Here is a 27,929-nt window from a genome sequence, read left to right on the forward strand (position 1 = left end):
ACACTACCTCCTGCAGGAGTGAGTTTCACAGTTTGATTCTGCACTGCAGGAAGAAGGACTTTCTTTTATCTGTCCTGAATCTTCCAATACTCAAGTTCATTGGATGTCCTTGAGTTCTAGTGTTATGAGAGAAGGAGAAGAACTTTCCCCTCTCCACTTTTTCCAGGCCATACATGGAGGGGTTCACTGATGGTGGGATGGGAACTCCTATAGATTACAGCAGCACTTCTTTCTTGCAAACAGTTTTAAAAACAACAACAACATACACCCTCTAATATAGGGGTTTTTAACCTTTTTGAGTCCATGGCTCCCTTGACCAACTACATTCTTTCTGTGGCACCCCTGTGGAGCTCAGGAGCCCTGTTATGTCACCCCTTGCCTGCAGAACTGGCAGCCTCTCACCCTTTTCCCAACACCCTCCCTTGTGGAGTGTTCCCTCAGCCTCCTCTCCTCTCCCCTCTACTTGGGAGTCCTCTGGGCAGCTGCTGCCATTGCCCTGGTCTCTGAACTGCCCCCTCCCCGCCCCAGTGAGAGGTGTGTCCCGGAGGCCAGTGGCGGAAGAAGGGTGCAGGGGGTGCGGGCTACCCCAGGTGTCATCACTGAGGGGTGTGACAAAATGACAAAAATATGAGTTTTATAAAATAATAATAATAAAATTAGGCTCCTGAAACTTTTTAGTTCAGTCAACAAATGTAACGAAATGCGGCTGGCACTGGGCACTACACCATGGGGGCCGGCACTTACTGCAGAGCCTGCAATGTGTCTGAGCCACGCATCTCTCCTGGGAGTGACGTGGTAGCTTGGGTGCCTGCAGGCTCTGCGCTGCCTGAAATGGCAGCAGGGGGGCTTGCGTCTGCCCACTGCCTCTCCCTCAGCCACCCTACATCTGAGGGGGAGGTGGCGGAGAGGCTCCATGCAGCACACCCCACCCCCATGGGCGGCTCGCCCTACCCCTGGCTGCAGGACGCATGTGCCGCACTGGGCACCCAAGCAGCTAGCTATGTCACTGCCGGAGGTACCATTCGCCTTCAGAGTTTGTAGCCAGGGCTACTGCAACAAACAGCTGTGCAAGCCTTTGGGAAGCAGAGACTTGAGAGGGGAACAGAGGAGGGAGGGAATGAAGGAAAGAAAGCGGAACAGAGGCCAGTGTTTCCTGTGACACCCCAACTATCATTCAAGGCACCCCATGGTGCCACGGCACACTGGCTGAAAACCACTGCTCTATCCAACAGCGAGCAGCATCTTTTCCTGCTTCTCACTCTTTTGTATTATGTTATCTACATGACTCCACTACTAATGCTCAAAGAAAGCCCTGCCCATTTCCAGAGGGATGAAGGATCCAGAACGCTTTTATGTCACCTGCTGGAATTCTATTTTCTATGGTTTGGATGCTCAACATTCACTATCCATGCCACATGGGAAATGTGGATGTCTGAATTTATATTGGTGTGTCACTATTCCTTTCTCTCATTGTTTATTGTTTGTTTGCTTTGTATTTTATGTAATACCCTGCTACTGCACAGGTTGTTAATAATGGCAATAAAGTTGTTGTTTTTTAAACCCTTCAGACACCCCCTTTTGTTGCACTGATTTGCACTATCAGGGTGGTTTCACCCTATCCCATGTTCAATATTGTTTGTGCCTGCAAAGTATTCCCTATCTTCTTGCTGAAATTCTGTAATGGTTTTATACCTCAAATATTCTGGTTTGTTTCCCCCTTGCTTTTCTTTAACTATAGCCCATGTGGATGCAAGTTGGGATACTGGGGGTTCTGCTGCTACTTCCTCTCTGGGGGGTCTAGGCTTAGGTTCCAGCTGCAGAGATGGATGTCTTTCTAATGATCCTATGTCACAAGACGACCATCTTCACAGATGCCAAGGAGTCCAGTATGGTGGATGAGCTGAAAAGAATTGTTGAGGGGATTCTTAAGAGACCCCCCTGCCGAAGACCAAAGACTATACAAGGATGACCAGCTGTTGGATAACAGCAAAACCCTCGGAGACTGTGGCTTCACCAGCCAGACAGCATGACCTCAGACCCCAGCAACAGTTGCCTTGGCCTTCAGAGCCGTGAAGATGCCTTTGAGTCCCTCCACATTGATCCCTTCTCCAGAACCCCAGAGCTCCCAGAAGTGATGAAGCCCCAGGACTCTGGCAGCAGCTCCAACAAGCAAGTGGTGCAGTGAGAGCTACAGGGCAATGGAGCAAGCTGCAAAATCTGTGGTGCCCCTTCCCCACCACCCACTCCCTTCCTCAACCCTCCAGTGTGGAGAGAGACATGGCACTGCCCCACCCCTCTAATCCAGGTCTCCCTTCTACTCTGCCCCTCTCTAAACAAGACACAGCTCCTTCCAAGCCTCTCCCCACTCATCAAACAGAGCAATGCTTTCATTTTTAGTTTTGGATAAAATAAAAGTTCAGCTGTTTAAAAAATAAAATAAAAATAAAAATAGCCCCTTTGGAGAGCAATAATGTGGCAGCATTAGGGAAGCATTGCAGAGCAACTGATAAGGCAGAATAAATCCACAACTAATGCACTATTGTTGTGTAAAGAGCATATGGCAGAGGCACACCCACTGCAACAAAACACCAGCTTGGAGGGTCCCTTGGACTAAACAAACTTTTGGATTCAAGGGAGGGCTCCAGGCTGAACAAACTTAGAATTCAGAGTCTGAACCCCAAAATCCCACAAGTATATATTTAAATAATGAGATTGTTCCTACTTACAGTCACTGCAATTGTGATGAGAATTTAAAACAACAAGTCCAGCATTAGCAACCTCTACACTGATCCTGGAAGATTCTGGCAGTCACACTGGCATGGGGCCATTTTAACAGGGAAGGCAAAACAGCAGAAGATTCAGCCATCACCATTGAGAGGGTATGTGTGAGAACTGCTTCTGGCACGCCACAGGCTGGCCAAGTCTTGCATCAAGTAGCAGATCAGCCATGGGATTGTCCTGAGGAGGCGTTTTGCTTTCCTTGTGCCATATACCAGAGCTGCCTTTGGTCTTCCATGTCTGCTTCCACTGGGATACAGTTTGCTCTCCCTCCTTTATTTTCTCCAGGTCCAGAACCACAGGAGGAAGGCCACAGAATGGTTAGCAAATGTCACCACCACACTGTGATTTGTCTGTTGCAACTCTTGTGGGCGCCTGTTGCAATTTAGGACCAAGCCCAGTGATGCTTTCCTGTTGGGCAAAGGATGCCCCTTCTACCATCCCAATCACCACCACCACCCAACTCATGCTGAGGTGGAATTATAGAATAGAATTGTAGAGCTGGAAGGAACATCTGGAGGGTCATTTAGTCCAACCCCCTACAATGCTGGAATCTCAGCTAAAGCAGCCATGGCAGATGGCTATACAACTTCTGCTTAACAACCTCCAAGGAAGGAGAGTTCATTACCTTCTGAGGGATTCTGTTCCACTTGTAACTTGATTCTGTTGGTTCAAGGGAGAAAAGCTTACTCTATCTTCCATGTGACAGTCCTTCCAATATTTGTAAACAGCTGTCATGTTTTCTCTCAGTCTCCTCTTATGCAGGTGCTGCAAGGGGCTTAGTGATGGGCCATGGGATGGTGTGGATTGGAAGCAAGATGCACAGGCAGGATCTGAACAGCAGACATGACTTTGCTTCCAGCATGTGGACATCATAGAGGTGGTTTGCAAAACGCATCTCCTCCTCCCACATAAGGCATTGGCATGTTCAATGAGCCTAGGAAGAAGGGGGTGGTAAGCAGTGAAAGGAGGCCTTACTCCCTTGGAGTGGTGGTGGTTGGGAAATAATCAGTTCCAGTGTAAGAGCAGGATGCAGCGCAGAGTCTCTGCTCCACACCCAGAAGCAAGCCAGGAAAAGCTCTGTCTGGACAATAAAACCATCACCACAGACGACAATTAATTATTCATGTGTAGAACATATTGCTGATGTAATAAATCACTACTTGGTAGCAATGAGATTTTGTCTATTCAGATGCAAATGAAACACACACACACACACACACACCTCCTCTCTCATGTATTCTCCCCAACATCTTCTCTTTTTCTCTTTTTTTAAAAAAATAATATTTATTAAAATTTTCAAGGGTTACAAAAAGCAAAAGTAAAAACAATAACACCAAACACTAGGACCTGGGGGCTAGTGCTTCAGTTTTATTTCTTACGCAGCTGGTTTAGACCAGTTAAACTTAATCTAACAGCTTTATTTCAGCAATTAAAATTAGATGGTGAAGAGCACAGAGAGGGTCCTTTCTCCTGAAATACTGCCCCCACTTAGACTGTAACCATAAGTGAAGGAGGTATAATAAAGGGCAGCTGAATGATCTAAAATCCAAAGCCCTCCTGTACTTTCACCAATGGGATGGAGATTGGGGCAAAGACTCGTCACCCATTTGTTAGAAATAGAAATCAGAAGAGGAGGCTTGATCCAAATACCTACCCAGTCTGGGAGCATATCAGGTGGCTGCTTTGTGGTGCTCCAGATCCAAGCTGCTTCCTGTTCCTCCCCAGCCCTCCCCTGGATCACTCCCCCCCCCCACAAAGTCCCTTTAGGGCCTTGGCCAGATTGTCATCAGCCATTGTGGAGTGGGGGAAAGGGGAGATCCATTTGCCCACCCCACCTCTAGGAACAACCAGTGCCTTTCTTTCCCAATGCTGAGTGTAAGTGGTCTCCAGAACAACCATTGCTAACTCAATCTCTTTTGATATGGATGGCTGGTTTCCATGTCTCGTTTTATGGGAGCTAATTGCTAGGAAGTTGCTTCTTAAGCCATGTTGAATAGAAAACAATAGTACCGCTCCATTCTGCTTTGGTCAGACCCCACATGAGGTCCTGTGTCCAGTTCTGGGCACCCCAATTTGAGGAGGAGATTGGGAATCCAGAAGGTGTGAAGAGCAGAGGAGGGCAGTCAAGATGATGATCTGGAAACCAAGCCTTATGAAGAACGGTGGAAGGAGTTGGTAATGTTTGCCTGGAGAAGAGAAGAAAGAGAGGTTAGATGAGAGCCACCTTCAACTACCTGAAGGGTTGTCACATGAAAGATGGAGAAGGCTGCTGCTCCAGAAGGGAATGCTGGATGGATTTTGATGAGCAGGAGAGGAGATTTTATTTAGTATTCATGCTTCCTCTTTCTTACAAATATCTCTTTTAGCAGAGTGAAAAGCACCAGCCATGTGCAACTTATCTCTAGAAGCTATGAACATTACAGATATCCATTGTTCAGTTCAAAATGGATATTGCTCTCTGAAGGGGAGCAAATAAACATCCTCCCCCGTTGCAGGGAGGAAAAAGAGTGTGAAGTGGACAGAAAGAAGTAGATTTAGTTTCTATGGTTCCCTTTCCCACCACAAAAGTTTAGAGGATAATACATCATAGAGTCCCCTGACTATTATGAAATCTGTGATTGGTTGCAGATCCTTCCACAGAGAGCACCCAAATCAATAGATTCAAATGACAAGGAGATTCCGCCTAAACTCTAGGAAGAACTTTCTTCCCAAAGAGCTGTTCAGCAGTGGAATGGACTCCTTTGGAAGGTGGTGAATTATCCTCTACAGGAGGTTTTCAAACAGAGGTTGGATGCTGTCAATGATTCTTTAACTATAAATCCTGCAGTACAGGGGTTGGACTAGATGATCCTTGGAATTCCGTCTAACTCTGCAATTCTATTATTCTAATTTCATGAGGTGCCTCCTCAACTTTCTCAGCTCCCTATTCGTGAATCCTCTGCTCTCTGTGACCCACTAAGGTTAGTGCCCTGCAGATTTATTTATTTTATGATATTTATTTGGCAAGATTTATATCCTATTTTATTGAGAAAGACCTCTAAGTGGTTCAGATAAAATATTCATTGAACGGTCCCTAGAGGCCAAATCATTGAGCTGGAGTGCTCAGAGTGACACAGACTCTGGGGCGTCCCTCTACATGCTAGGCTGCATTTTCCTTCTGCAGGATGAGGATTCTGCTAATGGCCAAACCTGCCCAACACTCAGCAAGGACAAGGGACAAGTCATGTGCCCCTTTGCAACCACCTGGTACCAGGTCTGATAAAGGCGGCATGAGGAAAGGGGGCTGCCAGCTGCAGCAAGGAAAAACCTCATCTTGGGCTCTGCTCCTCTTGCTTTCTGGCAATTGCTTCCTCTCTCCCTTCCTCCCCATGAGCCTTCAGCAATTTCTAGGCCAGCTGTCCACAAACGTTAGCCTCATCTCACTCCCCTTCCCTTTTCCTCCCCCCTCCAACCTCTTCCACCACATCCTGGTCTGCTGCTGAGATCTTTCTTCGCCTTTGGAAAAACAGTGAGGAGGTGGCTGCCAACTGTGCCAGAGAGACACCAGCCAGCCTGCACCAGACCATAGCTCCTGGGCCTTGATCCATCAGCCACATATTTTTTGTGGGGGGCAGTGTGCATATTTGTGTGTAAGACAAATGACTTTTAAAAATGTAATTCTAGGCCTGATCCAGCCCCAGTGGTGTAATGTCTAACCCTAAGCGGATAAGAATATAGGAAGAGACCTGCTGGATCAGGCCCAACAGAGCTCATCTGGTCCAGCATCATGTTCTTGTGGTGGCCATCCAGATGCCTGTATGGAAGCCCACAAACAAGACCAGAGCACAACAACAATACTCTCCCCTCTTGCGGTTTCCCGAAGCTTGTGTACATAAGCATTAATGCTTGCAACCATGGAGGCAGAGCATAGTCACTATCACAGCTACTGGCCATGGGTGTAATGCACAGATGGTTGGTGGCGGTGGCAGTCTTTCAGTAGGGATGTAACTGGTTCACCAGTTTCCACAGAGTCTTGCAAGTGATTCCTCTCTACCAAGACCTTATTACTTACTCAGATGGTAGCCTAGTTAGAGTAGAGTGATAGATCTGTCTGGAGTTGATCTCTTCTGCTGCCCAGTTGTTCTAGTCAAGGCTGCTGCAGAGGTAGAGTTACATGTCAAGATGGCCAAGGATGCCTGGAAGGGTTGAAACTTGGCCACCTGTTTCAAAGAGTTCATCCAGACTTCCTTTTGTGCCATGTTTGTACAATTTGTGTCTGAGCAATTCCTCCTCCTCCTCCTCCTCCTCCTCTTCTTCTTCTTCTTCTTCTTCTTCTTCTTCTTCTTCTTCCTCCTCAGTAGCTTTCCCTGCGAAAACCCACTACCACTGAATCAGAAGAAATGGCACTCCAAGAAAAACCTGAATTGCTATTTTTTACAAGTCAGCATTAAAGAGCAGGTTTTCCAGGGGAAAGTGAGGGTGGGGGAGGACTCAGACACAGAGCTTTAAAGCACAGACCTGTGCCAATAGCATGGGGCAAAAGCTAAGTGTGGATGAGCCCAAGTCTCAGAGCTCATTCTTTCTGAGCAGGGAATCTGTCCCAGAGGCTTGAGGCTGATGAGTGACAGGGTGGGGGTTCTGGAAAGTGCTTTTAACAAGCAGAGGTCCTGAAATCCACTTAGCTGATCAGAACCATCTTGCTTTTTTGAAGCATCAGCATCACACTTCGTGCTCAGGAAAGGTGATGCTGCACAAAGAGGAGAAGGTAAATGCATTTGCAAGATGCATCAGCAGTTCCAGCCTACGGAAGAAGACAGAAGGGGTGCAATTATTCTGCCCCACTTGGCACTCATCAGGTGCCTGGTGTCCCCAGATCACATCCAGATTTAGATAATACACTCAGTGGCACTCAGAAGAAGTTGGGTATCTACAGTGGCCTTGGCCAACAAGTCTGCCCCCCCCCCACGCACCATTTCTAGTTTCCTTGGGTGAGGACAGCAGTGTACACAGGAAATTGTAGAACCCTGGACTCAATGGACTCACAGCCTCTCTCCTTTGAATTATCTCCTATATTATTATTCCAGCTGCAAAGCACAGAATTCTATCTAATCCATTGGTCCATTCGTCACCTGTAGCAATGACTGACCAGCATCTATAATAAGGAAGCCCCAGCGGGCCCAAGAATGCCCACATTGGGTGGGTGCTGATACAGACCCTGATACAGGTCCTGTTTCCCACCATCCTCCAATGCTCTGTGGGGGTGGTGGGTGGTATGGGGACCATCTGGGGCTGTGGACTCCAAATGTTGGCCCCAAGGTCCAGCCCTCACTGCACCACTGTGTGGTACAACTGCGGCTAATTTCCCAGAGCTGCTGTAAGAGTAAAACTAATCTGGGCCTCTGATATTCTTTGGCACCACAATGTTGACAGCGCCATCAAACAGACTTATGAATAAATCAATGTGAAGGGCTCTGATCTGGCACCAACAGAGCCAGTTCAGACTGGGCTGCATCCGTTTCACAACAACTTCAAAGCCTCCAACAGAGCTTTGATTTGGCTTTTGTGAATTAAACACGCAAGTACCCCCCAGACAAATTGGGGAGGAGGAAGGGACAGAGCAGCAACTGCCACATGTGTCTTCCTGTGCGGAAAAAAAGGTCTGGATCTGGCACAAGCAATTGCCAAAGTTCAGAGCTGGGACAAGGCACTCACAACTTCATCTTTTATTCATCATTTATGCCTGAATCATCTTCATTCTCTTTTTCATATATTATAGAATCATAGAACTGTAGAGTTGGAAGGCATCCTGAGGGTCATCTGGTCCAACCCCCTGCAATGCAGGAATCTCCACTAAAGCATGTGTGACAGATGGCCATCCAACCTCTCCAAGGGTGGAGAGTCCACCAAGGGAGTTTGTTCCACTGCCACACAGCTCTTGTTGTCAGAAAGTTCTTCCTGATGTTTAGTTGGAATCTCCTTGCTTTTTGTTTTGTTTGTCTGTTTTGAATTTTTAAAAAAGATTTCCCCATAATACAGTAAAATTACAACTAGAAAAAATACAAATTGAGTAAGTAAAATGCAGAGTCCTCTCTTAAAACTAATTCTTGGCTCTTATCACCAAAGAGGACAGTAGCTCCTCCCAGCTGTCACCTGGAACTTTTCCTTTCTTCTCCCAGCCTCTGGCCCTGGGAAACCAACCTTTTCCTGTCTCTCATCCAGGGTACTGCATCAACCATCAACCACTCCCATGACCATACAATCTCTGGACTTACTAAAGGCCCTTAACATTGGACAAGAAAGAAAGAAAGGAAGGAAGGAAGGAAGGAAGGAAGGAAGGAAGGAAGGAAGGAAGGAAGGAAGGAGAGAGAATAATAAAATAAAAAAGATAAAAGGGGGGAAAGCATTAGAAAAAGAAAACTTCCAGTTTTCCAACTACCAATTACATAAAAAAGAAAATATAATTGTCAGGGGCTCAGGAGCTGAGGCACAGGGAAGATGGGAGATGGAGAGCGAGGGGGAGGAATCCGAAGGGAGCGTAGGAGGCGACAGTGGTCCGAGGGATTCCATGAGCCTCTCCAGCGAATCGGAAGATTCACAGAAGGGAGCGCCAGTGGCCAGGGGCAGGGGGGTCCCAAGGGGAACGCCCCAGGAGCAAGGGGGCAGCAGGGACTCCCAGAGCAGTAGTTGGAAATCAGGACCAGCTTCCCCACCAGAGCAGAGTGGGGGGGGGGAAGAGTCCCAGGCATCAGGGCCAGTGCTTTCCCCACCAGGGAGAGGAGACGAGGCAGAGTCTACCACGCCTCCCTCGGAGAGTCGGACAACGGAAGGGAGGTCAGATCCGGCCAGTGTCACAGAAGAGGGAAGCAGTGATAGAAGTAGTGTAACGGTTAGGAGAAAGGTCACTGGGTTGGCGCGAGAAGCAAGTTCAAATGTACAGGAGCGCGGGACAGCAGAGAGTGAGGATTGGGAACCGGGTCCTAAAGCACGCCGGAGGCAGGGGGGAGGAGCTAAGCGACTCAGCGTCGGAAGAGTCCAGAAAGGGCAATGCCCCAGAGGGCAGGAGGACCCAGAGGAGAAGAGAGCAGCGCAGGAGGTGGAGCAGGGCTAGGATCTTAAACTGGTGTGGGAGGGGCGGAGACTCAGACGGGACTTCGCCGATCTAGAGTCTAGACGTAGGGCTGCACGCTCTGGCTTTGAAATGGAAATTAAACTTCAATAAAGAGTTTTGTACATAACATCAGCCTGGCGTTGGTCCTCTGTGAGCTGGGACCTAGAGGCAGCTCTGACAATAATTATTTAAAACATTCAGTCCATGCTAACATCCATCTTCTCCACTTTCTGTTAAACAATATTTCTTTTAAGTCAAGGTGTCTCAGAATCATTTATTTCTTTTTCACATGAAAACTCCAAGAAAGTTTCCCTATTATTATTGATAAATCTTAACTTTTTCCCCCTTGTAACTTTCCCTCCATTAATTCCCACCACCCTTACTCCATATTGAATGATAATAAATTCTTCCATCCATATCCTTCTTAAAGTCTCACCACTTTGATCACACATTGAACTAATATTCAATATTTTTACATCATTGTATATCCATTAGTTCATGTCCTGTTCAATGTTCAATTCCATTTCCTGTTGAATTTCCATCTCTTGTGTTTACGATAGTATCCTGACCTCCTCTAGGACCTTCCATTTTCTTTTCCCCCAGTTTTTTCCCCAGACAAAGTACCATAATCTTAATAGTATCATTCTCTGAATTTGTCCCAGATCATATGCAGAATACTTCCTCTTTGCTAGAACTGAAGAAAAGCCAAGACTGAAGTTTCCCCCAAGCATTCTTCCCTCTCAATTCCATCGGTAACACATCCAATTAATATTCCATCTCACCATTTGTGACTTTATAATCTCTTTTCCCTCCAAATCCTTGTCTGGAAGTCATTTCCATTTCAGCAGGTTCGAAAGCGTACCTGCGCAAGTAGATAAATAGGTAGGTAAGGTAAATGGCGTTTCTGTCACGGTGTCCCATTGTGCCAGAAGCAGTTTAGTCATGCTGGCCACATGACCCAGAAAGCTCTCTGTGGACAAACACCAGCTCCCTTGGCCTGAAGCGAAATGAACGCCACACCCATAGTCTCCTTTGACTGGACTTAACCATCCTGGGGTCCTTTACCTTTACCGTTTTACACAGATATTTCAATGTCACAAATTACTTGGAGCAGTCCTAGAGCCACACTGAGAGCTTGTACACACTTCTGCTTTTTCCTGCCTAGAAAGCATGGGCTTGAGTGGTTTTGCCTCTTCCCTGCCTTTGAAAACCCACACTTTAGTGCTAAATTGGAGCAAAAGTCAATCTGGAGAAAACCCAATTAACGTTTGCTTTGGTTCAGAGGTAAACAGTAGGTCTTCCCAGGGGCAAGTTGCAGAGCTAGTGGAAATGTGGATGAGCCCTGAGTCACACACACAAAGCAAGTGGCTCCACATGAAGCTGAAGGATGGAAGGTTCAGGACAGACAAAAGACAGTCATTCTTCATGCATGCCTATGGAGCTCACTAACACAGGAGGCAATGATGGCTTCAAAAGAGGATTTGATCTATCAGGAGACCTTGCCAACAAAGATCCGTATAGTTAAAGCTATGGTTTTCCCAGTAGTGATGCATGGAAGTTAGAGCTAGACCATAAAGAAGGCTGATCGCCGAAGAATTGATGCTTTTGAGTTATGGTGCTGGAGGAGACTCTTGAGAGTCCCATGGACTGCAAGAAGATCAAACGTATCCATTCTTAAGGAAACGGATGTGCTGACTGGAGTGCTCACTGGAAGGACAGATCCTGAAGCTGAGACTCCATTACTTTGGCCACCTCATGAGAAGAGAAGACGCCCTGGAAAAGACCCTGATGTTGGTGTTACCAGAAAAATCCGAGGGCTCCCTTGGACAAAAACAAAGACACCAACCAGGATAACTTGGAGCAAAACAGCAGCCTGTAGGATTGGCCTTTATTGAACTGTTGCAACAGGGTGCTCCCCTCACTTGCAGGAGAGAGGAAGGACCCAGAAAAATGGTGTGCAAGACCTTATAAAGACTTTTGAAATTGCCACCCTGTAGATCAAGACCACCCCCAGAAACATCATACATACATCACAGAAGGGGTGTAACCTAAGACCACCCCTCAGATACATACATCACAGAAAGGAGGGGTTGAGGGAGGAGTTGTGGTGGTAACCTGAGTGTCCTGTCACCTGGCTGGTTCCCCCTTTCCCCTCCCCATGAGTACTTTCCAGGTGACAGAGGGGGGTTTGCAGTTTCCTGCCCCCAGAGGGAAGAGCTGATTATTGTCCTTTGTTCCAGTCCGTGCTGAATCCACTCCCATATGCAAGTTCTTTGTGATCTTGATGGTCTTCTGACTAGGACCATCAGGGTTGGCATAGCAACTGGGCAGGGCTCCTGTGTATGTACTGGTATGCTCAAGGATTATGGCTGCCCTGTATCAAACCTTCCCCATTTTGTAGTCCTTCCTTCATGGAGTAAAATAAAAGTGGAACAGTGCAAATCCGATGTACGGTTGATTTTCTATGAATTTATAACAGAAGTGTAGCGTATGTAGTGTGTGAGTGTGAGTGTGTGTGAAGTTTGTACAAACTGAATGATTGGGGGGGTGTTTCCTGCTACATTGGGAAAGATGGGGGGCACAAGGAGAAGGGGACGAGAGAGGACGAGATGGTTGGACAGTGTTCTCGAAGCTACCAGCATGAGTTTGACCAAACTGTGGGAGGCGGTGGAAGACAGGAGTGCCTGGCGTGCTCTGGTCCATGGGGTCACGAAGAGTTGGACACGACTAAACAACTAAACAACAACACTAGCCATGTAGGCAGTGCTTTGCCTCCACATTCAGAGGCAGCAATGCTACTTAATATCAGTTGCTGGAAACTGTAGGAAGGGAGAGGGCTCTTGTGCCCAGGTCCCGCTTGCTGGTTTCCTCTCATGGGCAACTGGATAGTCACTGTGAGAGCAGGACCAGTTGAACCATTGGCCTGATCGAGCAGGCTCTGTATTTGTTCTTATGGTCAATCATTAATTTACATTGGCTTACTTCCTTCCCCAGTTGATTTCTTCTCAGATCAAAACCATGCATCCTCTCTTGTGGAGCATCAGGAGGATCAAATCCCAGAATAGCAGGAATGGGACATCCCCCCCACCCCAGGTTTCCCAATATTGCAGAGCTGCCTGGTCTGTGAGTCCCCAACATTCACACCTCATGCTAACGATGTTCTCTTTTCCTTAAATGCAACAAAGACATTGCAAAGAACATCTCCAGCTGAGTGCTCACGAAGGTGCTGGCAGCAACTGAACCAACCCCTAATTTAGGTCACCTTGTGTATCAACCACAGCTAGTTCAGAATATTCCTAAATTTAATTATCAGAGGATAAAAAAGACAGACACAATTTGACATGATTTCCTCTCCCTTACATTCTGCCTCAACGTCTCTGCCCCCACCCTCCCACTCTACACATTGAGCTGCATTTTATTCTACTGGGAACATTGAGGGTCCTCCTAGCAGCCCCACCTTGAAATAAAACACAAATGCTTATTCTGCTCACATCACTTCATGTTTGCATCACATTTCCCTTTAGTTATTCAGTTTACTTTGGTTGCCTCCCCTTGCATTACCCTCCCCCATTTTGGATTCAAGTTGGCCTTTTCATTCTGTGCTTAAACAGCTCTCTCTCACATACACACACCTCAAAGCACAGACAGTCTCAGGCCCATGCCAGGGAGTTCTTGTAGGTCCTTTCCAAGGCTTGCAAGACCTGCTGCTCTGCACTTTAGCAGGGATTTTGTGTTCAATGTGCTAAAAGATTAAAAAGCTGATGGAACCATCTTCAGGCTCATCCCCCTTGTCCTATGCCTAGAAACCACAGGTCTGAGCAGTATCTGTGCTTTCTATGCACGAGTCTGAGTGGTTTCCCCCTTGCCCCACTTCTTTGCTGGGGGAACCCCACTCTTTAGTGCTACTTCAGAGCAAAAGTCAATATAGAGTCAACCCGTTTGTTCTAATTGAGTGCTAAAGAGACATTTTCCTCAGGGGAAAGCAGTGGGGAGAGAGGAAGTATGGATAAGCCCTTATTGAAATATTGCAGTTGGGTGCATGTTTGTGCATGTAGGAAGACAGGGACAAGTTACAAAAAAACAACTTGCTGCTGTCCTCCAACCCTAACCATGGCCATTTCCCCATGACTATTGAGCATGGGCAAATGTTCACAGGCAGGTGTGTGAGAGAGAATGCACTTCCACCAGAAAGAGGGCTGAAAGGTGAGATGAGCGGCGCACCCCATAGCCACCTTTGACTGGACTTAGCCGTCCAGGGGTCCTTTACCTTTTACCTTTGCTGGTGGGAGGGCCTTCCTTAATCCATCTTCAAGCAGAGCCCTGCTGAGCTGCACACTGTGGGAGCTGAACTAAATGACCTCTGAGAATCCTTCCAACTTAGCAGTGCTGTGAAAAGCAGTATCAACGCAGTGCTGCCCACCTTCAGACCACCTGTGACACAGAAACATTCCCTAGCAACAACTTCATGGCTCAAGCACCTCCACTGATGGGTTTAGGAAAGCCTTCTGAGCCTCCCTGTGACCACAACAGGCAATATTGGGCTCAGTGAAAAAACTGTTCTGACCCGCATGGAGGTAGCTTTCCATCATATGTTAGGAAAGCCGGGGGGGTCCACCTCCCCCTTCCCTAATACCTCCTATGGCAACACCTATCCGTCACCGTGCTCTTTATGTCAATCATCTGCATGGCAACAGGCCTGTGAATCAATCCTCAATCCTTTGCACATGAAGCCTTGGTTTGTTTGCAAAGAGAGATTGGGAGGGAGGCAGTTTGCACCTGAAACCCACCCTCCCCAGGCCAGGAGATCCTGGCTTGGCCTACATGGGCAGCAGGTGCCTGTGGGTAACCTTAGAGCCAGCAGTACCTGTCCAGGGGGCAGCACTATGTATGTGGCAGGGGAGGGGAAACCCCCATGCAGGGCCATTGACCCATCCTCCCTTCCCAAAGCCAGAGGCCAAGGACAGGTGTGTCTCCCCATCCCCATCCTGCTAGTCCTCGATGCAGCCACTCAGGCCAAGTAGCTCCTGCCTCGCAGCTGAATCCTGGCTTGGTCTCACCAGGAGCTCCTTCTCCAAATGTTGGGCCTGCTGCAAGGTAGTGAGGTTCACCCTCCCGCTTCCCCAGAGTCCCTGTGAGGCTCGTTTTGTGACTGAATTGAACATGACACATCATTATTCGGATCATATTCCACAGTGTCAGAGCCCATCTCCCAGTCTGCCTGGATTTTCTCTCTGAGAAGAGGGCCTGGCTATCCCTGTCAGCGTCTTTTCCACATCCCACATGATCGCTCCCAGAGACAGCCCTTTAATGTAGCACTCACTCGTAAAGTATGTTCTCTTTAAAACATTTATTTGCAATTTACATCATGAGTAAATATTAATGGGATGAGGCTTTGAGCAAATGGAAACAGATTGTGAGGCTGACAGCAGGGGCAACTGCCTTCCCTGTGGCTTACACCAGTTCAGGATCCTGTTCTTCAGGGAGATGCTCTGTGCTTTTCACTGAGCTGTGCATTTTCCAGCTCTGGTGAGGGCTGCATTGACTGCCCCCATGTCCATTTATTTGACCTGCAAGGGGGGGGGGGATGAAGTATAAAGGTCCCCTCCCACCACCTCCCCTCATTCTGTTTAGCAGATTTGTGTGAAATGGCCAATGCTGAAAGCACCAACCTTGATGGGAAAGCTGGCTGCTTGCATCCAGCCCGTTACATTTCCAGCTACCTATAAGAACATAATATTGGGATGTGAATAGATGCTAGGAGAGGATATAAAGGTAAAGGTAAAGGGACACCTGACCATTAGGTCCAGTCGTGACCGACTCTGGGGTTGCAGTGCTCATCTCGCTTTATTGGCCGAGGGAGCCGGCGTACAGCTTCCGGGTCATGTGGCCAGCATGACTAAGCTACTTCTGGTGAACCAGAGCAGCACACGGAAACACCGTTTACCTTCCCGCTGGAGTGGTACCTATTTATCTACTTGCACCTTGATGTGCTTTCGAACTGCTAGGTTGGCAGAAGCTCACCCCGTCGCGGGGATTCAAACCACTGACCTTCTGATTGGCAAGTCCTAGGAGAGGATATATTTATTAGTTATTATCCCTCCTCCCTCATGTTTGTGAGTTCAGCAGTGCTATCCCATTGCAGCTTAAAAGGGTCTTAGGCTAATTTTAGCTTTTTCATTCAACTAATTCAGCATGCTTTAAGGCAGACTGGATTTTCCTGGAGTTTCCCCCTTTACTCCCCCTTAAAACAATAACCACACAAACAGTCTTGTAAAAGGTAAAAATAACATTTACTCACTCAGAATACTTTTTAAAGAGTAACAGATACAGCAGCTTTGTTCAGGCAGTCTTAAAATGGTAATTCAGCTACAAAGACATACTTAAGTCTAGCTTAAAATGGTGTCTGAGCTGGAGCTCAGACTTGGCAGATGTTCTCACATTGCTGGCACAGCAGAAAGAGATGAAAAAGAATAAGGAGAGTCTGCCAAGGCAGGCAGGAGAATATATACAGCTACACCCTCCCCCCTGTCAGGGCACAGTGGGAGCATCTCTCGCAAAGTTCTCTAGCAAGTTTACAAGAAAACTCTGTGAGCTTCAGCTCCTATTATGTGCCTATCTAGCAAAACATGAATTGTTGATTTGACAGCCTTTTAAACATCCCACACATAAGATGAGCCCTGCGGGATCAGGCCAATGGCCTATCTTTGTGTAGTATCCTGTTCCCACAGTAGCCAGCCAGATGCCCCAAAAGGGAAGGAGCAGGACCTGAGCACAAGAGCCCTCTCCCCTTTGTGATTTTCAGCAACTGGAATTCAGAGCTGTTTGGTCTCTGGCCATGGAGTCAGAGAACAGACATTGTAATAAACTACAGGGGGTGGGAGTGGTGATGGAATTCGGAGGATATGCAGTAGGGTGAGTGAGGGGACAGCAATGGCTTTTTCTCAACTGAATATTACAGACAAAAGCATTTTAAAGGTGTCAAGCCTACATACTTGATCATAGAAAGCCTCCCTGGCTACTGCAGCAACCCCAAACCCCTACATGTCCTAGCCAACATGGGTCAAGAGGGAAGCCTTACAGTCTCCAGGGGCAGCAACACTTTAGACTGGAGGGGCCTGGCAGCCGCACCCTGCAATCCCAGCTTTGGCAAGTGAGGAGGAAAGGAGAGGGGAACTTCAAAGTCCTCCTTTTGTGCAGACCTTTACTGGAGGAAACTCAGAGATAGAGATAAGCAATCCAGTACACAATGTTGAACAGCAGGAAGGCTGTGGGGAAGAAAACCCGGGAGTAGGAGTCCAGGCGGGAAATGTGGATGCGGATTCTGCCCTCTCGCCAGGTGCCCGTCTGACAGTCCTCAATGCAGCAGAAGAACCGCTGACACTCCTTCCCTTCCAAGCAGGAGGGCTCCAGGTCTTCGCTCTCCACCTCTTCACTGTTGCCCTCGACTTCAGGGGGCCAGTGCACCAGGCTGTTGATGTTGATGGCAGTGTACGAGGGCATCATCAGGTGGGCATGGCTGGCTGCCTGGAGAAGGATAAGGAGCAAATGAGAGAAGCAGAGAAGGGGCACAGGGGCTCCCCCCCTCCTGCCCAACCTTGTGGAACTGGCAATCAAGTGCTGGCTTGTAAGGTTGCAGCAGGTGCAGCTCAGGGGTGTCCTTTTCTCCATCCCTCTGGCACAACTTTCAGAGGGGGAATAGACCAGCTTGACCCCCTCCCTTACCAATTAGCCCAACTGCCTTCTGGGACAAGATTTGGGGCCCCCAAAGGATCATCTGGAGTGAGGAGCCCCCCACCTCGCCCCACATCCTTTTTAATGCAAATTCCTGATGAACTTTGTGCTGTTGATGCTATTGGGGTGGTTGCACACCCCAAAAGCATCAAGAGCACAATAGAATACTATTTGCAGCTGCAAAAAGCTTCAAGGCAGTCACAGTGCTTCACTTCCAGTCATCACATCTCCCGTAATTTGCTGCTTGAAACCTCATAACTTTGTTATACTGCAAACCGCTCTGGTTTATTTTTCTCTGGCTTTTCCCTCTGGACAGCAATAATGTGGTAGCATCAGGGTAATACCACAGAGCTACTGATAAGGCAGAATAAATCTACCACTAATGTGCTATTTATTGCATCAAGAGCATGTTGCCGAAAACATACCGGCTGCAGCAAAATGCCAGCCTGGAGGGGTCCCTCATCACTTTCCTCCCTATGCTGGCTCTTTCCCTTACCTGGATCCTTTGGAGGGACCCTGGGTGAGGCACCTAGCTCTACCAGGCACTGTCCTGTCCCCCCACCATCCCGCTTACCAGTCTGGGCTTCCTGCTGCTATGCTGCGTTGGCTTCTTGTTTCCTGCCAGGTAGTTGAGGGTGGCATACTCCATGAGGGCTGCAAAGACGAAGATGAAGCACACTGAGACAAAGAGGTCCATGGCAGTGATGTACGAGACCCGGGGCAGGTGCTTGCGGGAGATGGTGCTCAGGGTAGTCATGGTGAGCACGGTGGTGATTCCTGGGAATAGGAGGAGAACACCTGGGTAAAACTGCTGGACGCCTTGTTGAAGGTACAACTTTAATTGTATATAAAATGTTGTATTTAATTGCATTGTATTCAAGCTGTTGTAAAAGAAGCTCTACGCCTATAGCTAGTAATTTTTCCACTTGGTGTGGTAGGCTACCTAGTGACTAAGCCTTGTGACTAGATCAGGAATACAGTGGTACATCCAGTTACGAACTTAATTCGTTCTGGAGGTCCATTCTTAACCCGAAACTGTTCTTAACCTGAGTTCCGCTTTCACTAGTGGGGCCTCCCACTGCTGCCGTACGACTTTTGCTTGCATCCCAGGGCAAAGTTTGCAACAAGGGGTATCTACTGCCGGGTTAGCGGAGCTTGTTACCCGAAGCATTTGTAAGGAGGATGGTACATAACATGAGGTTTCACTGTATTAGATTTGCTACTCAACAGACAAGCTGTAATTTGAGTGCTTCCATGTATGTGTACAAGTGGTGGCCATTTTAGGCACATCCAACTGACATGCAATTGCCAATGCGCAGGTCCTTTTGGATCTGGAAGAGGGCAGAATGGAGGAGGAACAGGGTGTAATGCTTATAAGCACTCCACCAATGTGTGTGTGGGGCCAGGAACAGAACCCCCCCCACACACACAAAATGGTTGCCACCTGTATATATGTAAATGAGACTGTTTGCAACACAAAGATGCAGGTAGGCTGTTGCCAGCAAGCAGGAGAAGGACAAAAACACAGTATGTTGACTTTAGCAGAAAGCTACATTTTAGTAAAGACATTAAAACCTCACCCTAGGATTAGCGTGAGCAAGGTTTGTAAGAATGAAACTCAGTGCTTGGGTTTTTTTTTGCAATGTCTCTTTTTGTTACTTTGTAATATTTAAAACCATGCTCTGCAAGTAAAGCTTTAAAAGTTTATTTCTTGAGCAGAAGAAAATTTATTCTACACAAGGGTCAGATCAGAAATCTTCCTCTGGCACTATATCTAACATGCCTATGGCCACCAAGTGGTGTGAGTAAGCCATGGGAGACCGTGGACATTGGGGCTTGGCGTCACAGGCTTCGGGGACGGGGCTGGAAGGGGTCAGCACAGTTGCTGTGAAGGTGTATGAAATCCACGTGGATTTGTTTTTCAATGCCACTATTAATAAAATCAAATATATATTCTTCCTAATTCTCCTCTTCCCCCTCCACACCCATTTTAGATGATGTTTCATTTAGACCACCACCCCCACCCACCCACCCACCCAAAATATTTGCCATTAAAAAACCATGTTTGAAAAGCATCCTTAATTGTCTTAAAAGCCAAACAAGATTCAGGATGCAGAGAATTCTAATGAGATTGAGACAAGGAGTTGCTTTAGGCTGTGGTTGAAATTGCTGATGGAGATGGGTTTGTTCCTCCCAAGGAACAAGAAACTTGGCATCCCCCCCCCCCGTGGGCAAAGAGGGGGTGGTCCAGAGATCCTATCATGCAAAGGACAATAATTTGGCATGTTGCAGGGCAGGAGGAAGTGCAGAGAGACAGGGGTGCAGAGACAGGGGAAGAACCAACTCTCTGGTAGGAAAAATAGCCTGCCTGGAGCCATGAGCTCTGCGTTTGTTCAAAGAGCTCACACCTCCAGCTCCAGAACTTGTCCTCTGGTCTTCTCCAGCTGTGAGTACCAGTTGCACAGATGCCATGACAGGACCTGGGGCTGGGCCAAGAAGATCCCCATGTACCCTAAACCTGCCCCACAAAAGAGGCTGTGCATGGAACTGGAACATCACCCGCAATCACCAAGTAGATTATTATTGTTGCAAAGGTTGCACACAACCCCAATTCTGCCAAGCAGTGCATGAGATCCCAGGGGGTTCCAGATGCTCACCCAGAGATGTGTTTCTGTTGAGAATCAAGACACAGTGGAGGTTCAAGTGTCTTTAAAAAATATGGTTTAATTACACATATTTACACCTGAGTTTATGGAATGTGTGGGGCTTTAGGGGAGGGGTAGTACTTCTGGTTATGCTCCTTCTGGGGATGTTTGTCTACCTTTGGTTCCCACCCTGCACTCAGCTCTCAACTGTGGCTCCTAGAAGCTGTCAGAATGTGACAATGGGGACACTGTGGGAAATGGTTTCAACTGACTGGCTAAACCAGGTGATGGTAGCCAATAGGTCTCAAACCCTCAGTGAGTTAGGGACTTCTCACTGCATGCAGTCTATGTTGGATTGAGCGGATGAGACCAATAGTCAGTCCAATGGCCAAGAAGGCAGTTTCTGCACATGCTGTAGAGGGAAGTGAGGAGCAGATGGGGCTCATCAACCTGGGAAGGTAGCCCATCTAAGAAAAGGTAAACTTTGATTCTATACCTCCACTGCCTTGCAGCTTTGCTCATTCATCAGAAAGGCTTCGAGAGTAAACCCTGATGAACAATCCATACCCCCTGCCTTGTGGGTCATATTTGGGAGAGGAAAAGGCTAAGGAGTAAAACCTACACAAACCAGGAGTCCCTAAGGCAGTTGGATAGTGCCTTGTATGCTTCCTTTAGGCAACTCCTGCAGCTGAGTTGGTGCCAAACATATAGCTCTGCTTTCCTTTGGACCACTGGAGAGGTGCTGCTAACACAGCAGTTTCACCCCTAATGATATATTCCATTGTGTCTTGAGACAGATGACTGCCAACAACACCAGTGGTGTTGGACCTCTTTGCCTTTGGGCCACAGCCCTCCCCTGCAAGGGTCTTCCCCTCCTCACAAGAGTCACTCTAATTCCCTCACCTTCCCTCCTCCAGCTTCCTTCATCTCTTCCCTCTCAGTTTTGAGCGAACTAGCCTTCTTGCTCCATCACACCATGCTGCCTGGTTTAGTCATCCCACTGAGATGGAATAACCACTGTACTTAGCTCCACCTCTTGGGTGCTGCAGGGGTTAACCAGAGCTGAGGGCAATGCCTTCCTTACCCAGAGATGTTCTGGCTGGTGTAGAGTCTCTCTTGATCCAGAAGGAGACCCAGGAAAGGACCACCGTCAGGATGCAGGGGATGTAGGTCTGGATGGCAAAGTACCCCATCCGCCTGCTCAGGTCAAAGGAGACGGTCATGACTATGTACTCCCCTAGAGAAGGCCACAGAGAGGCGGGCAGGTCAGAAGAACAGGCCACTCCGCAAATCACATTGCCACCTCTGCATGCCTTTATTTTATGCTGGGCTGCTGCAGAAGTCACGGCTTCTAGCTTGAGAGACCATCTAAAGGCACCACACATGGTCTGATACTTGTATTTTCAGTTGAGGTAACACAGGAAATGACTCAATACCTAATCTGACCGTTGGTCCATCCAGCTTAGTATTGTCTTTGCCAGGCATGGGCAAACTCGGCCCTCGAGATGTTTTGGTACTACAATTCCCATCATCCCTGACCACTGGTCCTGTTAGTTAGGGATGATGGGAGTTGTAGTCCCAAACCATCTGGAGGGCCAAGTTTGCCCATGACAGGTCTATGCTGACTGGCAGCAATGGCTCCTCAGAGTTTCAGGCAGCGAATGTTTCTTAACACTACCTGGAGATGCCAAGCATGAGACTGAAACTGGGATCTTCTGCATGCCAAGCAGGTGTTCTGCCAGACATAGGCCCTTCCCAAGGGGGAGGCTGTGCTTCTGCAGCAATGCTCAACAATGTCTGGAACTACCTTCACCACTGGAGCTGCACCTGCTCCATTTCCCTCCTTGGCTCCTAAATCCTTTTGCTCACCACTTTGTAGGAAACATGTCTGTGAGAACCCTGGGTGTGGCCGACATGAGGGTCCAGAATAAGAGACCAGGAGGAAGACCAGAGTTCAGTCCTGCCCCCCTACAGTCTGGTCTGTGTGATGATCTATGCGTGCTTACAATGTGCTGTATTTGTGCATATATGAGGAGGGGTACTTGATTGCTTTGTGAAAGGAAGGTCAGGTGGATAATTTCCCCTTGGAGAAAAATTATTTCCTTGCTTTCTTTTAGCCAAATATTACAACATATTGGACGATGCAGGAGACATTCTGAACATTTTCAGTCACAGAGGTCAGTCTCCAGCAACCAAATTCAACTAGCCGGGAAAATGCATGATTAAGGCAGCCACCTTCCTGGAAGAAGGTACACTTGCCTTTTAGGCCTATCAGAGAGAATGGCTCCAATTAAAACCTTCTTTTTCCAAGCAATAAAAAATCCTCATTTGCAGTCTGCCAGTCATAAATGGATTAAGAGTATGGATTAATCAATGCATGATTTTAGCATAAATATTTCCTTTTCCAATGTAGCTTGTAGGAGTTTTGAATGTGCTCAGTATGTGGGGCTCAGGAACTGCAAGGGGGTTTCCAGGGAACTGGACGTATTAAAATGAACTCCAGAGAGCCCAAAGAGGTCCTGTGCCAAAGTGGAGGGGAAGCTCTGAAGGAAGGTGTTGTGGTGCCCTAAGGACAGCCTGGTACCTGCTTTTGGGAGTGGGGGGAAAGAAAATGAAGCAGATACAGCTTCTGTGGGCTCTCAGCAAGAACTGGGGGGGCTCAGAGAGAGGCTGCCTCTGCACCCTCCACTCCCGCCTCCTCCTGCCCTCCCAGCCCTCCAGTCTCCAAACTATTCACTTGTTTTTCATGTGAAAAAACCACCACCTACAATGTGCCCAACTCCTGTGGGACAAATGTCTTACCAGCACCTGTCCTGAGCACCTCAGATGTGTTCCTCAGACCTGTGAAGTCAAACTGGTAGAGTCTCCAAGTTCGCTGGTCAGAGACTTCAATAGAGTACCTTCTCCAGCGGTAGATGATCTCCTCTCGTGGGTAGCCATCTGGAAGGAGCAGAGCAGACACAGGCAGGAAGGTCAAGGCCCATGCAAAGTGGATTCTCTTGCAAGCCACCTCACAGCTCCTCCCTCCTGTTAATTTGATCAAAGGGGCTTTACACTCTGTCCCCCAGGAGATATGTGATGTGCCCACTGGGCTGGCTCAGAAGAACTGGTAGCCAAGGAACTCTCTTTAACCACTTTAACCACCCTGCCCATCTGTGGAAGGTTCCTGATTGCATCTCCTCACCAGGGAAGTTTCCATATAGCTCAGTGGTAGAGCATCTGCCTTTCATGCAGAAGGCCCCAGGTTCAATCCACAGCAGTATCTCCAGGTAGGGTTGCAAAGAACTCCCTTCTTGAAACCCTGGAGTACCATTGCTACCAGTCAGTGTAGACAATACTGAGATAGTTTCCTTTTTTGCTTCACATGATTTTCAGGGCAACAGAGGGGGTCAGGAGGCCATGAGCTGCCTGGTGGAAGCTGGCAACCTCCCTTCCTAACAAGGGGCAAAACAGGGCAGCTGTCTACCAGCTCCATCTGGTACACAGGCTGAGACCCTACCTGTCCACAGACTGTCTCGTCAGAGTGGTGCATGCTCTGGTTATCTCTCACTTGGATTACTGCAATGTGGGGCTACCTTTGAAGGTGACCCGGAAACTACAACTAATCCAGAATGTGGCAGCTAGACTGGTGACTGGGAGCGGCCACTGAGACTACATAACACTAGTCTTGAAAGACCTACATTGGCTCCCAGTACATTTCTGTGCACAATTCAAAGTGTTGGTGTTGACCTTTAAAGCCCTAAATGGCCTTGGCCCAGTATACCTGGAGCATCTCTACCCCCATCGTTCTAGCCAGACACTGAGGACCAGCGCCGAGGGCCTTCTGGCGGTTCCCTCACTGCAAGAGGCCAGTTACAGGGAACCAGGGAATCAGTAGTGGCACCCGCCCTGTGGAACACCCTCCCACCAGATGTCAAAGAGAACAACTACCAGACTTTTAAAACACATCTGAAGGCAGCCCTGTTCAGGGAAGCTTTTAATGTTTGATGGATTACTGTATTTTAATATTTTGTTGGAAGCCGCCCAGAGTGGCTGGGGAGGCCCAGCCAGATGGGCAGGGTATAACTAATAAATTATTGTTATTGTTATTGTTATTGTTATTGTTATAGATCTAAGGTTGCCATATGTCTGGAATTTCCTGGACACAGTTGGTATTCAGCCCTCGTAAACAGTCACCAGGTGAAAATTGCTGAAATGTCTGGGGAAATCTGAACATGTGGCAGCCCATGTTGGAAGTGTAGATTTTGCCAAATTAAAAATAGCTCAAAGACACAGCCTTTGTCAGAAGCTGTTTGTGGTCCTGAATGTGATCAGACTGCCTCTCTCAAAAGTATGGCTGTTACCCTCAGACGTCCTTTCATTGGGATCTCTGTGCTTTTTGACTGCTAATGATTTCAGAATATTTTATATTGTTATATTTCATTATACCTATGTTACAATTTTTTATGATTTTGACATACGTTTTAATCTATTTTTAGCTTATTACATCTTTTAATTATTATCTGAACATTTAAACAGCTGTTTTCAACTGTTTTTTAACAGATGTTTTATTCTTTTTGTAAACTACTTTGAGGTTTTTCTTTCAATTCACGTGGTGTATAAGTTTTATGAGATAGGTAAATAAGTAAGATAAATATTGATAAGATAACAAAAATAAATCACTTGGCTGGGTAATGTTTTATCTTCTTTTTCTCTTAGGATGGTTAAGTGAGCCTTTTTAAAAATAATAAAGCTCCCTGTTGAACTTATGATAAATAAAATTTGTGGACATTGACATTAAATTTGGAACATGGGGATCCTAAGATTCTGCCTTATGCAGCCTGCAAGTGGCCTGGTCAATGTTTTGTATGGGAGACCACCTGGGATCCCCCACCCGTGATGAGGGAAATGCAGTATACAAATGTAAGGAAGTGCCTTACGTTCTGAATCAGGCTCTTGGTCCACCAAGCACAGAGAGAGGCTCCTCTCAGCAGCTCATGGCATCCCAGGGGCTTCTTGGTGGTGATGCTGCCAGGGATTGAACCCAGGACCTTCTGCGTGCCAAGCAGGTGCTGAACCACAGAGCCAAGCATGCATACATGCACACACCTCTCCCACTGCTGCTTTGGGTGGTGGTTTCCTCTTTACCATTCCTCCCTGGGCAGATACCCTTGAAAAATGTCCCAGTGACTCCTCCTCAGGGTGCCCCCATTGGGGCATTTGGAGAGTGGTATGGGGAGGTGCCCATGCCCTTAACTGGCCCATGCCCTTATTTGCTTCTGAGGAGGCAGCATAAGTGGTGGCGTACTGGTTAGGGTATTGGACTAGGACCTGGAAGACCAGGGTTCAAGCTAAGTGTGTGGCACTGTCATGTGTGAGTGTGGGAACATCTTTTCATGTCTCCTTAGCTTCCTATCCAGCCACTGGCAGCCTCTAGAAGCCCCCCAGGAACAACAATGGTGGTGGTTGAGGAGGATGGAAGCTGCCAATCTCCAAAGGGCTTGGAGATAAAGCAGCAGGAGGACACAGTGGCTGTTAGCTCCCCACATTTGAAACGGACAGCATTGTGCAGAGCACTTCGAGTTCTTTCCTCAATCAGTGTTGTCTTTTTCATTTGCAGTGGTACCTCGGGTTACAGATGCTTCATGTTACAGATGCTTCAGGTTACAGACTCCGCTAACCCAGAAATAGTACCTCAGGTTAAGAACTTTGCTTCAGGGTGAGAACAGAAATCGTGCAGCGGTAGTGGGAGCCCCATTAGCTAAAGTGGTACCTCAGGTTAAGAACAGTTTCAGGTTAAGAATAGACCTCCAGAACGAATTAAGTTCGTAACCCGAGGTACTACAGCCCTCCTTCTGCCCAGGGATTGGGGCCCAAGCCCCTTCCCTCAGGCTGCAAATGCTTTGGGTGCCCCGCTCAGCTTTGTCTCCAACAGCTGGAGAATAATAACTGCCAGCCATGTTGCTACCCAAGGCCCTTCAACTGGGACACAGACTGTGGGCAAGACATGCAATCTGCCCCTCAGCCATGACAGCCTACCCTCCTCAGCTTGAAAGGACTCGTGACCTGTTCACCCTTGTCAGGCAAGCAAGAGATACAAAGAGCCCCTATATCCTCTGACCAGGAGGCCTTCCCCACCATTCTCTCAGCACCTGGTAAGATCCAAACAGGTCTTATGCTGCTGGGATTTATACTTGTTTACTACCAAAAATCTGACATAGATACAAGGGCTGCTCAGAAAGAGAAATGTTGGCGTGATGTGGTCTTTCTCTCAAGGAAGAGAAGGAGGAAGGGAGGGAGGGAGGGCAAAGGGGAGAGAGAGATGGCTTTGAAGCCATGTTTGCCCTTTCTGGAACATCACTGGCCACAGACAGGTGTTTAGCTGACAGGTGTTTAGCTGGCTTGGAATGAAAGGACACGACAGCATCTGGGACTTTGGACTCTGTTTGATCAACAATGGGCATGCAAAACTTTCCATTGCTAGTCCAAGTTGACACCCTGCTGGCTGTGACAGAGCAAAGACTTTGCAAGCCAATTAGCACATTTTTGGAAGTGTGTCTGACCCATGTGTGCCCTCTAACCTCAACAGACCACTAGTCATATTCTGGATGGTCTCAGGGGGCTTGACAGCACAGGTTCTTATAGACAGCATCCATCATTGTTCCACTTGTAATTGTTGGGTGCAGGCTGATTTGGGGATTGATTCAGACAGTTTTCTTACTGCTCATCTTTTGCAGGTGACTCCCTGCCCCAAGCGCGGGCGCACACACACACCAAACAAGGGTCTGAATCTGAGGGGGTATGGAGCTTCCGCACAGCAGGAGCACAGATGTATTCAGGGAAGAGTCTCAATTTCTGAGTCCCTCCATAGGCATAAATAACATCCCCTCCCCCAGCAGTCTCACCATCAGAGTGGAAATGAGTTTCTATAAGGTTCGAGTCACGCATCAGGGCCACATGAGAAGCTATGAGGTGGGATTAGCATAGGGCCACCACTGGGCCCCATCTGTAGAGTTTCTGCATGTGCAAACCCTTCCCCCCCTTCCTAGTACTCCCTGCTTCTCCCTGTGTTTAGGAAGTGAGGATGTGGCAGAGGAGGCAGGCAAAGCAGAAATGGGGACTCCAGCGAGCTGCCAGCTGCAGCTGTCTCTAGCATCCTGGTTTTCCTCTGCAAATTGAAACGTCAAAACTGTTTCAAAGCAGCGATCTTGATGCCTATATATGATAAATCCTCCCGGGGCGGTGGGAGATACCTCGTAGCATAGCTAAACTATGTTTATAATTAATTGCCAGGCATGCGTGGCGTGTACTGTTAATTAGCTAAGATGCAGAGGAGATGGGGACAGGCTGGGAGGGACTCCTCAGAGCCACGTGGGTGGGCAACAGGGAGAGGGAGGAGGCTGTGCACAGGATCTGTAGCAGTGACATGACAGGCGGTGGCAGGCTGAAGGGCTGGTGCAGTCCAGGAAACAGCAGCAGCACCAGCCAGAAAGCAAACAAATGAACAGGCTGAAGGCGGGGAGCGGGAGGGGGTTTGGAAGGCGACTGTCCCATTAAAAAGGCAGGGAGGGAGGGAAGGAAGGAAGGAAGGAAGGAGCAGCATGATGGCGTCCTCTTTGGCTCCCATCCATACTCAGAGCCACTAAATCAGAATCTGAGTCTATGGGCTGAAAGGGGCTTTGTGTGTTTGGAAGCACATGATGGCC

General features: G+C 47.9%; 1 protein-coding gene and 1 pseudogene across 2 annotated transcripts in view; one reads left to right on the forward strand and one right to left on the reverse strand.

Annotated features, from left to right (window-relative positions):
- The first annotated feature begins 1,759 nt into the window (after positions 1–1,759).
- Positions 1,760–2,185, forward strand: LOC309333302 (elongin-B pseudogene; annotated as a pseudogene). Its single transcript has one exon. The product of its transcript is annotated as an elongin-B pseudogene (transcript).
- Positions 2,186–16,136: 13,951 nt separating this feature from the next.
- LOC309333508 (gamma-aminobutyric acid receptor subunit gamma-4-like) overlaps positions 16,137–27,929 on the reverse strand; it is a 44,686-nt gene continuing 32,893 nt past the window's right edge. The window contains 4 exon segments of the mRNA XM_081847140.1: positions 16,137–17,392; positions 18,174–18,376; positions 21,329–21,481; positions 23,047–23,184. Of these exon segments, the coding sequence (XP_081703266.1) occupies positions 17,084–17,392; positions 18,174–18,376; positions 21,329–21,481; positions 23,047–23,184 (803 nt within the window). The 3' untranslated portion in view covers positions 16,137–17,083.

This window comes from Podarcis erhardii (genome assembly GCF_964252035.2).
Source record: "Podarcis erhardii genome assembly, chromosome: Z".
NCBI classification, from domain to species: Eukaryota; Metazoa; Chordata; class Lepidosauria; order Squamata; family Lacertidae; genus Podarcis; species Podarcis erhardii.